Here is a 15019-nt window from a genome sequence, read left to right as displayed (position 1 = left end):
CGTATTTCTAGAGGTATACAGAGGCTTAAGATCGTCCTAGAGAGATCGCGGGTACGTAACTAGTTCTCCCCTTTCATACTATTATATCTCAATAATACACTGTGTAGTAGTAATTTACATTTAATTTTTGGTTTTAGCTGAAAGGAAAATGCTCGTCAAACTGTTCATGTCAACCCACAAACTGGAGATCTCAAACAATCTCCTTAACTGCTCTTGAAGAAGTGGAAATCAATGGCTTCGAAGGACAGGAACATGAGTTTGATTTATTGAAATTAATACTCAAATGTGCACCAGTGCTTAAAAAGATGATACTGCAGCTGTCACGGGAGGCCTCATCTAATAACAGTGGAAGCACTAAAATATATGACATCTGCAGAACCTATTCTTCAGTGGACTTCTTTGTTTATGAGAGCTCTAGTGAGTATTTATTCGGCATCCAAGATCAGCATGCTCCTATATATAGCAATATTTTAAATAGCGCGCTACAAAATATAGCGAGACCCTTCTCTAAATGCTACACAAGTTATAGCGCGCTAATAGCGTGCTATATTTCAAAATAGCCTTTGCAAAAAAAATCAAATATATGTAGAAATAAAGTATTTAAGCAACTAAATTTTTCATAGGAGCAAGCAATATATGCATCTGATAAAAGGAGTGAGAAAGCTACTGGAAGATTCTGATAAAAGGAGTGAGAAAGCTAGTGGTCGTGGGTTGGTTTTGGCCTGCTGGGCCTGCTGGGTTGTGCTTATTTTAGTTTTGCATGGTCTGCACGTTATAACGTTACAACGTTACAACATTATAGCGTGTGTAGCGCGCTAATTGCGCGATTAGCGCCGTAGCGTCTGATTTTGCCAAAACGTAACGTCTTCCTTTCAAATATGCTATAACCGCGTTATAACGGCGAAATAGCATGCTATTTAAAATATTGATATATATGAATTAGAAAAATAAATGTTAATTCTTCTAAGTTTTCTCAAAACCGAATCTTTCAGTCCTTTTCATGGTTTGGGTGGTTGAAATGTGGTAGTATTGACATCCCAATTAGAGTTTAGTTGTGCATGTATCCCAGTTATTGGCTAATTTATCTTGCTATATTTATCCAATTTTGTGTGCCCACACCTTCATTTTTACAGAAATATAAGCTCTGGATATATACTAGAGTTGGTGATAAGAATTTTTTTTGTGGGCTTCCTTACGTTTTTTGCCCTTTTGCATTCCTCTGTTTACCGTGCCCTTCTGTTGTGTCTGTATTCAAATTTATAGGCTATAGCTGAAGTGGTATCATCTGATTTTATTGACCATCCAATTTTTCACATGTTATTTAGTTCCAGTGAGATTTTGTTTAGCATGTACCGTGGTATTTGTTCCTGCTATCAACATGTATTGCATTTTATTTGCGAGTGACAACAATCATTACACATATAACAATTCTACAATTGCATGGGGCGATACTTACTGGAGCTATGTTTCAATATGTCTCTTTTGCAGGGCTAATGCATGGCGGCCAAATTTATCCATTGACATGATTCCTGTCCTTACATTGGCGGATTCAAGTGCTCATCGACAAACATCACCCTTTTCCCATTATGAACAATCAATTACCTAGTCTCAAGACTTTGTTCGGTTGCTTGGACAGAACTTATCATGTGCATGTTGTATTACCAGTGTATTGTAGCTCTTTATATGGAGCTCAGTTAAATCTTGATTGGTTTCAATGCACTCAACCAATGAATATTATGTTAAACCTGCTGTTTCGATTGCACTGTGTTCTATTACATTTTACCAAAATACCAGCGGCGTCCCGTTTGGGGTCGGCGCCACTAATTATCTACACCTATATGGGTTTTCCCACTAGTGTAACCTCTGGTATTTTCATTTCAGCCACCATCCACAGATCCATCTACCGACATGTGTGATCTCATTGCCGCCACTTGTCACTTATTAACCATCTAACGCCATGTGTGATCTCATTGCCACCTCTTGTTGCTATGGTCGACCTTGCCCTTAGCGCCACCTCTGTTACCCCCTTCCGTCGATGCCTCTCGATGACACACCGGACAGCGGGCACTAAGCGGAGACAATGAGCACGAACTTCCTAGGTTCTTCCCATTAAAAAACCAGGCAACTTGTGTGTAGACAGCCCATGTCTTGCTAAAACTCACACTATTGTGTAGACAAAAGGAACGGAAGGGGATTGTTGGCAGAACCTCGCAGTTGCTAAAGAGTAGTGTTTTTCTCCACTAGTCTACTGCATCAGTATTGCATCGCACCTGGTACTAGAAGCATAGCTAGAACCCGAGTCCAAAATTCTAGGGCTTTGTCACTCCATCAGAGTTGAGATCTAGCCTTCGATGGAGGTTAGATTAGGGCCCTCGAGTTCCACCCAAGAACGTGATAGCTCAAGCTACGAAGTGAACCGCCTCAGCACCCTCCTTGAAGACCTACTCCTCATTGCGTTCTTTCATCAGAGGCATCACCACCACCATGCGCATCAGCGTCCTATCCCGCTAGTGGCATGATGTTCTCTGGGTCAGTCATCGCCAAGTCATCTTTCGCAGCGGCATTTTCAACTCCCTTAAATTGGCGCTCGATTGTGTCTCTCATGTGGTTCCCTCCTCGAGATATGTGCCCCACGTAGTAGGATAAATTCTGAGGTCTAGCCAAATCCAAGAACTGTTCGGACATTGCAGTAGCTTTGGAGGTACAATGCATCTTCCATTTTATTGCTGGAGTTGTGTCTTGGTAAATCTAATGGTTAGAACTCTTTTCTTGAGAAGGAAAGTCAAACCTTTCAGCCTCTCCAAATAAGCATAATTTTACAAGGAAAAATGAGTCAAGTGTCTAGACCACAAAAATCAGGAGGCGTCAGTTTTGGAATCCAATAAAGAATGGCAAATGTAAGCTCCTCCATCAATTACCACGGTCCTATCAAAATACAATCTATACATGTCTGCCGCGAAAGAAGTGCATGTTGTCAACGGCTGAAGCCACGGTTGCGCCGCTTGCAAACCCACACACCACCAATAGAATGGCTTCCTAGTGCAAGCTCATTGTTTGCACGATAGTCGTCAATGCCAATTATGGAGGGCCATGGAGGTGGACATGAGGTCGAGGCCTCCAACGTTTAGGAAGCCACTCAAGTCGCCTAGAAGAAACTGGGTTTGTTGCCGCAGCGGCGAGTTGGGGTGGAGGAGGAGATAAACTCTAGGGTTTAGTAAGGCACTCAAGGCCGCCGACAAGAAAGAGGCTGATGTATGGAAATTTGTATAATAATGCCCCTCTACCCAATGGAATTTACAAAACAACACCTATATCGACGAGATTGGCAAAAATGCCACTGGCTGAAGCGCAACCAAGTGACACATGTCTCCTCCCGCCATCGCCAATGGCGGATAGTATACTTCCCACCATATCCTTTGGCAGAAGCAACCTGCTGCATTGGCTTGTTGCAAAAGTGGGAGCTCCAAGGGACACGCACGCTCAAAACTCCTTTTGTCTTTCTACCATAGGGGGTGGCGGAAGGCCGCAAAATCTAGATTCCCTATGACGTGTTTATTCTCGGATATGTGATGTCATCTGCAGATTTTTTTGGCGGTCTTATACACAACCACTATTTGTTTTCCATAATTATGTTCACATTTATTTCGAGTAATGGAAAATAAGATACATTATGAGATACCATAACTCAAATTAAGATACAAACGAATGTTGAAATTAAAATATATAACTAAAATTAAGATCGAACCAAATGCTCAAAACTACAACTAAATTCTACTGAGTCAAAAAGGACAACTTCCGTTTACCATTGTCACCTTCTTCTGTTGTATTTGCATAGTGTGCCCCCTATCTCCCCATTCCGATGCATGTCCGCCTCATGAGCCTCCTTCTTGTGACGTTCCACCTCCTTCATGCAACATGGCCTCATTTTTCTTGATTAGCTCATGCATGAAACTCAGTTTCTCTGAACTACATCTTGCAACTACCTCTCTTGCTTCGCTTGCTAGCACCGCCACCTTTTACCGGTGCTCGTCCTTGTACAAGATTTTATGGCACAGGATCATCCCTATCATGATTCTCGCAAAAAATAACAACAAATTGCTATGGTTACTACAAAAATTAACAGAAACAAAAACTTGTCTCACCATTGTCATTGTTGCTAAAACTATGTGCTGGATTTTTGTACTTGGAAGTTGGTCGGGGGAACATTCATATAATTGGTATGCATGAAAAACTTCATACCCAGCCAACTCTAATATTCTGTGGAAAATAACCCACATATATAGAGGATAAATTCTAGATCCTTTGGATAAGTAGAGTGTCGAACCCAATGGGGAGTAGAAGAAATTGGTTGATAGAAAGAAATAACTGCAAAAGTTTCAAGACTATTCGTATGTTTGTTTGATCAAGAGAATAAATGGGAGAATCTAGATTGCAATAAAAGTGTAACAGTGCAGCAGGTGGCCCAATTCTAATTTGCACTAATGACAAGCTGGTGATATTACTTATATGGGTCAAATCATTCTCGAGGACGACAAGATGTTTTCACCTAGTTCCAGTAATACTAACTTTGATTGCTTTGATAAGTGTTGTGTGGTGAAGCCGAACTTATGTATTGTTCTTACAAAATACATACTTTTGATTATACCCGCAATGCAAGCATCCACAAATACAGGCGAATAAATAACATAACATCTAACCATCATTAAAATTTTGGATCCCCGATAAATCTGTATGAAATACTCCCTCTATCCCATAATATAAGATGGTTTTGCAACCTAACACAGCTTGCAAAAACGTCTCACATAGTACGATGAAGGGAGTAATTAACAAACTTAGGACACACTAGTATTTGTCACTCCGGTGATCCATCCTAAGAAAATTTATCAAATAATGCTCTCTTCTGGGCCGAGAAAGGTGAAGTGATACGCAATAGTGGTTTGCATATCACCAAGGGAGAATTACAACACATCATAATATCAACACACTGACACTACAACAAAACATGTCAGTAGGTACGCTTTTTCTAAGACGCTTTTATATTCGCCTCTACATTAGGAAGTACCTATTATGTAGAGACACTTTTTAGGATGATGTGCATGGCGTCACAAATTTCACCTTTAGAGGTGCATCACATTCTTTATTATTTTCATGTGTAGATTTGTAGCCACGATTTTTGAGACGTTTTAAAAGACGACACTATGGCTTAGAGAAGAATTTAACAATAATCTATAATATTTTCTAGAGTAATAACATATAATCTTGTAATGATAGGCTGTAAATAAAACCAAACTAATAAAATGGACAAAACACTAATCAGAAACGACCTGCCCATCTCTGCCAACAAATGAAACAGAAATCTCTTGACGAAACTCAGTTTTTTTTGGGTTGAAACACGGAATAGAAATCTCTTCGCGGGCATCTCCCAGACCTGGGAGCCCCTATTTGACGCCCTTTGCGTCAAATTGTCAGCGTGACGCACGGAGAGTAAGTCTGACTGGGTCGGCCCATCGAGTTCTAGTGCGGGACGAAAAAGAGAGCAGAAAAAGGAAACGTGCGCAACCCAGGATGCGAACAGGAGTCCAACTGTGTACTATAACACGCTCCAAGCCAATCCAGCTAAGCAAATATTATTGTCAATAAGGCAGTGCATAGCTTAAAGAACTAAACATCGATGTAGAATTGGAATGGTCTACTATAGCGAACCAGAACTAGTGCTGTAGCAAACCGAAAGTAGCTATTGTAGCGAATATGAATTAGTTTCTGGGATGAACTTTTCTTGATGTATATTTTGACAAAGTACCAACATGTCTTCAATTCCTGAATAAAACCGGAGACAAGAACATTTTTTGAATATGTGAACAATTTTTTTTGAACTTCTCTATGGTTTATAAATTATTTTACTAGCCATAGATGCATCAAAATAAGCAAACAACACACGAAAAACAGAATCTGTCAAAAACAGAACAGTATGTAGTAATCTGTAACTAACGCAAACTTCTGGAACTCCAAAAATTCTACCAAAAAAGGAAATCCTAGGAAATTTGTCTATTGATCTACAACAAAAGGAATCAACACAAAAGCACGTTTCTGTGAATTAGTAAAATTATTTTCATGCGCGAAATTTTTTGTTTTTCAGCAGAATCAAATTAACTATCACCATATGTTATCCTATAGGTTCTACTTGGCACAAACACTAATTAAAACATTAAAACACATCTAAACAGAAGGTAGATGAAAAATTTATTACTAAACAGAAACAAAAGCAAAGAACACAAAGAAAATTGGGTTGCCTCCCAACTAGCGCTATCGTTTAACGCCCCTAGCTAGGCATAAAAGCGAGGATAGATCTAAGTAGTGCCATAATAATAAGATGGATCACGAAAACTCATCTCATATTCTCTACGTTCAGCAGCAAGTTTTCTTTGAGGCAAGCAAAAGTAATCAAAAGGGCTAAATTTAATGGGACAAAAGTTCCCAAGATCGATCTCAGGAGGTATGGGTTCCTCCTTTGGCCCTTCATATTGCACAATTAATTCATCATTATAAGCATTCTTTTGGCAGAACTTCGTGAGCCTATACTCAAGACAGTATCCTAGCTCATTGTTTCGAAGAGTAAAATCATTATTAAGTTCGGAAATTCTATCAACTAGGACATTGGTAGGAACCTTTTTTCTAAGGTTTTCGTTAAAAGCAACATAGTCCAAAGATTGAAAACGCCTAACTTCCTCTTGATCAAAGAGGATCGCCTCTATGGGAGGACGACCGGCGTCCACCCTATAGTGCGCAAAGATTTCTTTGGCCTCTTTTATTATAAACCTAAACTCATGTGCCAAAAAGATAGTAGCGGCGCGCTTAACAAAAGAATGCTCAATATTAAAAAATTCCAGGAAAATTCTTTGTATGCAAGGATGCATATCCATAAATTGTCTTTCAAGCTCAACTACAAGCATGGTGATAGCATCCGCAAGACTAGTAGTTCTATGAAGAATAGAACCACTCATAGAAGGTAAATCATCGGCACAAGTAAAGAAATCTTGAGTAACCCCTTTTCCAATAATATTACCACTACCGATTTGGAACTTTTTAGTATGCAAGATAGGGGGTTCTTCAACAGGAGCATCCGAATTTGCCATGTTATCATTATTGTCCATATCGACGATAATCTCCCCAATTTCAGACATAATGGCAAACAAAAGCAAGGAGGAAAAAGAGGGCAAGCGAAAGAGAGAGGAGATTGGGAAAGAGAGGGCGAATAAAACGGCAAGGGTGAAGTGGGGGAGAGGAAAACGAGAGGCAAATGGCAAATAATGTAAATGTGAGGGAGATGCGTTTGTGATGGGTACTTGGTATGTCTTGACTTGAGCGAAGACCTCCCCGGCAACGGTGCCAGAAATCCTTCTTGCTATGTCTTGAGCTTGCGTTGGTTTTCCTTCAAGAGGAAAGGGTGATGCAGCAATAGTAGCGTAAGTATTTCCCTCAGGTTTTGAGAACCAAGGTATCAATCCAGTAGGAGGCTCCTCAAAAGTCCCAGGCACCTACACAAACAAACAAGAACTCGCAACCAACGCAGTAAAGGGGTTGTCAATCCCTTCACGGCCACTTGTGAAAGTAAGATCTGGTAGAGATAATATGATAAGATAAATATATTTTTGGTATTTTATGGTATAGATTGGAAAAGTAAAGATGCAAATAAAAGTAAATTGAAAGCTTATATGATAAAAGATAGACCCGGGGGCCATAGGTTTCACTAGTGGCTTCTCTCAAGATAGCATAAGTATTACGATGGGTGAACAAATTACTGTCGAGCAATTGATAGAAAAGCGAATAATTATGAGATTATCTAGGCATGATCATGTATATAGGCATCACGTTCGTGACAAGTAGACCGACTCCTGCCTGCATATACTACTATTACTCCACACATCGACCGCTATCCAGCATGCATCTAGAGTATTAAGTTCATAAGAACAGAGTAACGCATTAAGAAAGATGACATGATCTAGAGGGATAAACTCATGCAATATGATATAAACCCCATCTTTTTATCCTCGATGGCAACAATACAATACGTGCCTTGTTGCCCCTACTGTCACTGGGAAAGGACACCGCAAGATTGAATCCAAAGCTAAGCACTTCTCCCATTGCAAGAAAGATCAATCTAGTAGGTCAAACCAAACTGATAATTTGAAGAGACTTGCAAAGATAATTTAATCTCACATAAAATAATTCAGAGGAGATTCAAATATTTCTCATAGATAAACTTGATCATAAACCCACAATTCATCGGATCTCGACAAACACACCACAAAAAGAGTTACATCAAATAGATCTCCAAGAAGATTGAGGAGAACTTTCTATTGAGATTCAAAGAGAGAGAAGAAGCCATCTAGCTAATAACTATGGACCCGAAGGTCTGTGGTAAACTACTCACAACTCATCGGAGAGGCTATGGTGTTGATGTAGAAGCCCTCCGTGGTCGATTCCCCCTTCGGCGGAGCGCCGGCGAAGGCTCCAAGATGGGATCTCGCGGATACAGAAGGTTACGGTGGTGGAAATAGTTTTTCGTGGTCGCCTCTGATGTTCTCGGGGTACGTGGGTATATATAGGAGGAAGAAGTAGGTCGGTGGACGCCCGAGGGGCCCACAAGACAGGGGGGCGTGCCTAGTAGGGGGGGCGCGCCCTCCACCCTCGTGGCCACCTCGATTGCTTCTTGACTTGCAATCCAAGTCCTCTGGATCACGTTTGTTCCAAAAATCATGCTCCCAAAGGTTTCATTTCGTTTGGACTCCGTTTGATATTCCTTTTCTTCGAAACACTGAAATAGGCAAAAAACAGCAATACGGGTTGGGCCTCCGGTTAGTAGGTTAGTCCCAAAAATGATATAAAAATGTAAAGTAAAGCCCATAAACATCCAAAACAGGTAATATAATAGCATGGAACAATCAAAAATTATAGATACGTTGGAGACGTATCAGACAGCCATACGGACTTACCCGTCGGTGTCCTTGTCCCACGCTGAGCGGCGCTCTCGGGTGCTCATGGCGGCTGCGGGAGAGCGGGCTAGAGGAGAGGAAAGACACGGGAGAGACAAAGAGAGGGCCAGGGGTGTAGCGTCCATAGCGATGTCCAAGCGGCGGTAAGCAGGCAGTAGGTGGCCTGCATGTGCATGCATGGTGACCACACACCTCGCGTCCTTCTGGCTCAAGGTGGGAGACGGTGTCGGCACTGGTGGGCTGGGCCGCCTGGCTACTGGGCCGAGGAAAGCTACAGGTAAGTTCTGTCCTTTTCTATATTGTGTTTCTGTTTTTTTCTTTTGCCACTATTTGAATTTCAAAACAATGACAAAAGCCCTTTGAATATATTTTTTATGTTGCTAAATGGAATTTTCCAAATGGACATAAAATATTTCAAAGTTATTTGAAAATATATCCTCTATATTATGAATACAAATCCAAATTGAAATACAATGATGATTTAAATTCAGTGCCCAATATATTCCTTAAAAATGTTCACTATTTTTGGTTTGGATCCAAACCCTTGCCAAAATTATGAAACATTAATGAAGGGTGTTTTGGGTTAATTGAATGAAATTTTTAGGGTTCTTGCCCTTTATTTAATTTTGAGGCTTAGAGAATTCCCTCAATTCAAATTTCAGAAGATTAATATGATGCATGAATGCCTCTGATGCAACTAATTACAAACATTATTCTAGGGCAGTGACATTCAAGCCCAAGTATCCTTCAAGTATCACTCTAAAGGAAGTCGTTGTTGATCAACTCAATGCTAGCCCAAGTATCCTTCAAGTATCACTCCAAAGGAAGTCGTTGTTGATCAACTCAATGCTACTGCTCAGCTCCTCCTCCAGGGCCCCTAAGATCATCTTCTACTCAAAGTGCTATTAGTCCAACGAGTAGCATAACACCATATTCTGCTCCAAGGGAAGATGGACCTAGTTCATCAAGAGGTGTTTGTGCTGGACGACCTATAGAGAAGAGGATCAAGAAGAAGACATCAAGGATGGTGTAGCATTTGACAGCTAGTAGAAACAATTGGTTTGTTTTTAGTTGAACTATTAAGTCATCTCAGTGGAACTTTGAGTGTTAATTAAATTGTTAAGTCATGTCTGTTGAGCTGTGAGTGTTAAACCTATTGAACTTTTAGTGTTGAACTATTAAATCATGTGTACTGATGATGGATGGATGAACGGACTAATTGATGAATAATACATTTGCCATCACTGATGACTAATACATTTGGCATGATGATCTTCGTGTTGATGAATGATGTGTTTGGCATGATGATCTTGCTTGCTGATGAATGATGAATGATTAATTATGCATTTGTCATATGGTTAGGGTAAATCCAAAACCCTTTAGCATTATTCGTCCTTGAAGATGACAAATATTGTTAGTGTACAGCCTAAACCTTTTGGCATTGGTCGTCGTCGATGATGACAAATATGGTTAGGGTAAATCCAAAACCCTTTGTCACTTGTCGTCATCGACGAAGACAAATATGGTTAGGGTAAAGCCTAACCCCTTTGGCACTTGTCGTCTTTGACAATGACAAATATGGTTAGGATAAATCCTAAACCCTTTGGCAATGAGGTGAAGAATGAACTAATGTACAAAGTGCCAAAAGGTGATAAGGTGTTTTTATCGAATAAATTGCAAATTTCCTTATCAAAAATTCAGTCTTGCATGTAGAGGGATTTACAACTAGATGTTCTAGCAAGGCAACACCTGGTGAGAAAATGTGGATTTTCAAACTAATTAAGTGATGCATGTAACTTATCCAAATTAGGTGGTATTAATCCAAGTGGATCTTGCATAGAGAATAAAATAGAGAAGCCGGTCACATGAGGGAATGGGTGTGCTTGTCAATGCGGTCGCCGGGTGGCCGTCTACCACCATCTAGCCTCGCGGGTGGTGTGCTCTGGGCAATGCGACGGGGACAATAATGTGTGTGTGTGGGAGGGGGGTGGGGGAGGACGAGCTGCTTGGGGAGGACGGATCGGGCTGCCTCCATGCCAAGCCCTGGACTGTTGCATTCAACCCTGATCCAGTTCCTCACACCCGAATGATATGGTACTTCTGCCAACCCTTATGGTGGAAAGAGCCATCTACTGGTGCACTTCGAGCCAGCGCCGCTTGTGGCCCATGGACTGCCGCATTCAACCCCGATCTATGGAGGGAAGTGGCTTCCTACACAGGGAGGAGATACATGTCGCGTGATCACACTTCTGTCATGCCATTGTTGCCAATTACATGAAGTGGAGGTAGTTTTGTCGGTTTCATCGGCGGAGCAGGTACAAATTAAGAAGAAGAAAACGGTATGGTTCTCCCAGGTTTCCACCAAAAGCGAACATATTTGGTAGGTTGCTCGGGAACGTTTGCGCCAATGCGCTATGTTCGCGCCAATGTGCGAACGTTTGCGCGGGAGTCGAGTGGTTTCTCTGTTGGTTTGAATGAAGAGGGTTAGCCTTCATTTTACCTAAGGCCTCCGATGACAATGTTTTGCTCCTGAAATGTTACATTGCAATTCGAGATTATTTGGAAATGCTTGGCTGAAAAGAAAAAGTGTATATGATAAAGATGGTCGGCTGAAAAGCTGGGTGGGGACCCAAACACCGGGGTTTGAGTTCCAAAAGGGGGGAAAACCGTGGGCTTTGGTTTTGCTTGGCGTCAAGATCCGGGCGTCGTCCCCTCCGTTCATCCGCGCAGATTGGTGGTGCTGCTCCGATGGAGCTGAGTCCCGGGCGTCGCCTGCGTTTCGCGCAGCCGCAGCTCTGTTGCCCAAGCGGCGGCGGCGGCGAACCGGATCGCATCAGCTCCCTCCCGCAGGAGCTCCTCCTCCTCATTCTCGCCCTCATGGGATGCGCTGCCACGGCCGCGCGCACCAGCGTCCTCTCCCGCCGGTGGCGCGATCTCTGGACGCATCTCCGCCAGATCGTCTTCCACAACCTCGCGCCGTCGATTGCAGCGGCGGTCGGCCGTGTCCGTGGCCCCCCGGCCGCGGTCTCCCTCCTGGAAGTCCGCGTCCCCAACGCCAGCAGGCATCCCTGGCCAGTCGGCGCCACGGCCAGCAGGCTGCTCCGCGCTGCCGTGCGGCTGCAGCCGGAGGAGATCGTCCTCATCTTCCCGTGGAGCGTCGAATCTGAAGGCGGACCGAACCTCGTGCGGCTGCCGTGCTTCCAGCAGACCAAATCTCTCATGATGGAAAGGCTTCTCTTCTACTGCCCCGACGGCGAGTTCACCGCGCTCCGGACGCTCTCCATCTCCTACGGCCTGGGCGGCCTCCACAGCTTGCTCCCCCGATGCCCGCACCTCCGCGTGCTCAGCCTGAAGTTTGTCAACGATGGCTACGGACTTGTCCAGAATGGGTTGATCTCACTCCACTTGCCATCGCTGCAGGAACTTTTCCTTGAAACCCGCATACTACACACAGATGCAGTCGACATCGTCGCCCCTCTGCTGAAGCGACTGACGGTGTCTGTAGGCGCTTACAAGGTGGTCAGCAGCATCTCCGTCTCGGCGCCAGTGCTGGAGAAGGTTTCGTGGGAGTGGTGGTATTTCGAGGCCGGAAGCATTGTTCAGTTTGGTCCTTGGAGACTCCAGAGGTTGTGGATACACAGAGGAGAGAGACAGGGACAGCTTCTGTCGCTCCACATTCATGCATCACATGTATGTATCCACACTCCACTCATGCTCAATTTACTCAATTTATTTATCGGAACTAGCAACCGTGCAGACTCAAAAACACAAGTATAGATGTTTACATGAAAAGTTTTACCTAGTGACGGCCTGATGTTTTGCATTTTTGTGATAATTTCTAGCAAATCTCTCTTTTTGCTGTTGTATTATTGTCTTTTACTAGTTCAATAATAGATAGATGGATAGTTGACTACACTGAATTGTAAAAATGATATATATCATGTCAATGTTTTTTTCAGAGCTGGTTTATTTCCAATCAAGACAACTTAGCGCAGGAGGTAGAGAAGCACATGGTTGTTGATTTCGCTCTTTTGGGGCTACGTCTCCTAAAAGCCGGACATGTTTTTGGAGCACTGGTGTTTCATCTCCTCGGGATTAATCGTATTTCTAGAGGAGTACAGAGGCTTAAGATCGTCCTAGAGAGATCGCTGGTAATTATTCGTATTCCCCTGCCTGTTTCATATCATTTCTTTATTATACAGTGTGTAATTAAGTAGTAGTTTAAATTTTATTTTTGGTTTTAGCTGAAAGGAGAATGCCCGCCACACTGTCCATGTGAACCCACAAACTGGAGATCTCAAACTATCTCCTCGACTGCTCTCGAAGAAGTGGAAATCACTGGCTTCGAAGGACAGGAACACGAGTTTGATTTGCTGGAATTAATACTCAAATGTGCGCCAGTGCTTAAAAAATGATATTGCATCTGTCACAGAAGGCCACATCTAATAATCGTGGAAGCGCAAAAATATATAACATCTGCAGGGCCTATTCTTCGGTGGAATTCTATGTTTATGAGAGCTCTGGTGAGTATTTATTCAGCATCCATGATTAGCATGCTCTTATATATATGAAATAGAAATAGAAATGTTAAATCTTGTAAGTTTTCTCAAAACCTAAGTTTTCATTGCTTTTCATGTTTAGTGTGGTTGAAATGTGGTAGTGACATCACAATTAGAGTTTAGTTGTGCTTGTATCCCAGTTATTGGCTAATTTAACATGCTATATTTATCCGATTTTGTGTGCCCACAACTTCATTTTTACAGAAATATAAGCTGGATATATACTAGAGTTGGTGATAAGAAAAAATAAATATTTTTTGTGTGGGCTTCCGTCCTTACCTTATTTTGCTTTTGCATTCTTCTGTTGACCCTTCTGTTCTGCGTCTGTATTCAAATTTGTAGGCTATATATAGCTGAAGTGGTATCTGCTGATTTTTATTGGCCATCCAATTTTGCACAAGTTATTTAGTTCCAGTGAGATTCCGTTTTGCATGTACTGTGGTATTTGTTCCTGTTGTCAGCATATATTGTATTTTTATTTGCCAGTGACAACAATCATTACAAATATAGCAACTATACAATTGCATGGTGCGATACTTACTGGAGCTAGGTTTCAATCTGTCTCCTTTGCAGGGTTAATGCATGACAGCCATATTTATCTGTTGACATGATTCCCGTCCTTACATTTGTGAATTCTAGTGCTCATCGACAAACATCATCCTTTTCCCATTAGGAACAATGAATTACCTAGTCTGAAGACTTTGTTTGCTTGCTTGGACTGAACTGATCAAGTGCATGTTGTATTGCCATTGTATTGTAGCTCTTATAGGGAGCTCAGTTAAATCTTGATTAGTTTCTATGCACTCAACCGGTGATTATTATGTTAAACCTCCGGTTTCAAGTGCCCTTTGTTCTATTTCATTTTGCCAAAATACCAACTGCGCCTCGTTTGGGGCTGGCGGCACTAATTATCTACACCTGTAAGGCTTTTCCTACTAGCGTAACCCCTGGTGTTGTCATATCTTCCACCATCCACATATCCATCTACCACCACGTGTCATCTCATCGCCGACACTTGTCACTCATTAACCATCTACCACCACGTGTAATCTCATCACCGCCACTTGTTGCTACGGTCGACCTTGCACTCATCGCCACCTCTGTTACCCCCTTTCATTGAAGCCTCCCGATGACACACCAGACAGCGCGCCCTAAGCTGAGAGAATGAGCACAAGCTTCCTAGGTTCTTCCCACTGAGAAAATCAGGCACCTTATGTGTACACAACTCATGTGTCTTACAAAATACAAAAGGAACAAAAGGGGGAATGTTGGCCAAACCTCGCATTTGCTAAAGAGTAATGTTGGTCCACTAGTATATTGCATCCCACCTGCTACTGGAAGAACAACTAGAACCCGAGTCCAGAATTCTAGGGTTTTGCACTCCATCGAAGTTGTGATCTGGCACTCGATGGAGGTTAGCTCTGGGCTTCACCGGAGTTCCACCCAAGATCCAGATAGCGCAGGCAA

General features: G+C 42.4%; 1 protein-coding gene and 1 pseudogene across 1 annotated transcript in view; both read left to right on the top strand.

Annotated features, from left to right (window-relative positions):
• Positions 1 to 1669, top strand: part of LOC119339515 (F-box protein At3g59000-like) — a 49824-nt gene extending 48155 nt beyond the window's left edge. The window contains exons 2-4 of the mRNA XM_037611543.1: positions 12 to 51; positions 138 to 417; positions 1489 to 1669. Of these exons, the coding sequence (XP_037467440.1) occupies positions 12 to 51; positions 138 to 417; positions 1489 to 1526 (358 nt within the window). The 3' untranslated portion in view covers positions 1527 to 1669. The remainder of the gene's footprint in view (positions 1 to 11; positions 52 to 137; positions 418 to 1488) is intronic.
• A 9858-nt stretch (positions 1670 to 11527) lies between these two features.
• On the top strand, positions 11528 to 13675 carry LOC119339513 (annotated as a pseudogene).
• Positions 13676 to 15019: the final 1344 nt, after the last annotated feature.

The sequence above is a fragment of the Triticum dicoccoides genome, chromosome 7B (genome assembly GCF_002162155.2).
Source record: "Triticum dicoccoides isolate Atlit2015 ecotype Zavitan chromosome 7B, WEW_v2.0, whole genome shotgun sequence".
NCBI classification, from domain to species: domain Eukaryota; kingdom Viridiplantae; phylum Streptophyta; class Magnoliopsida; order Poales; family Poaceae; genus Triticum; species Triticum dicoccoides.
This window is presented reverse-complemented; position numbering and strand designations above follow the sequence as displayed.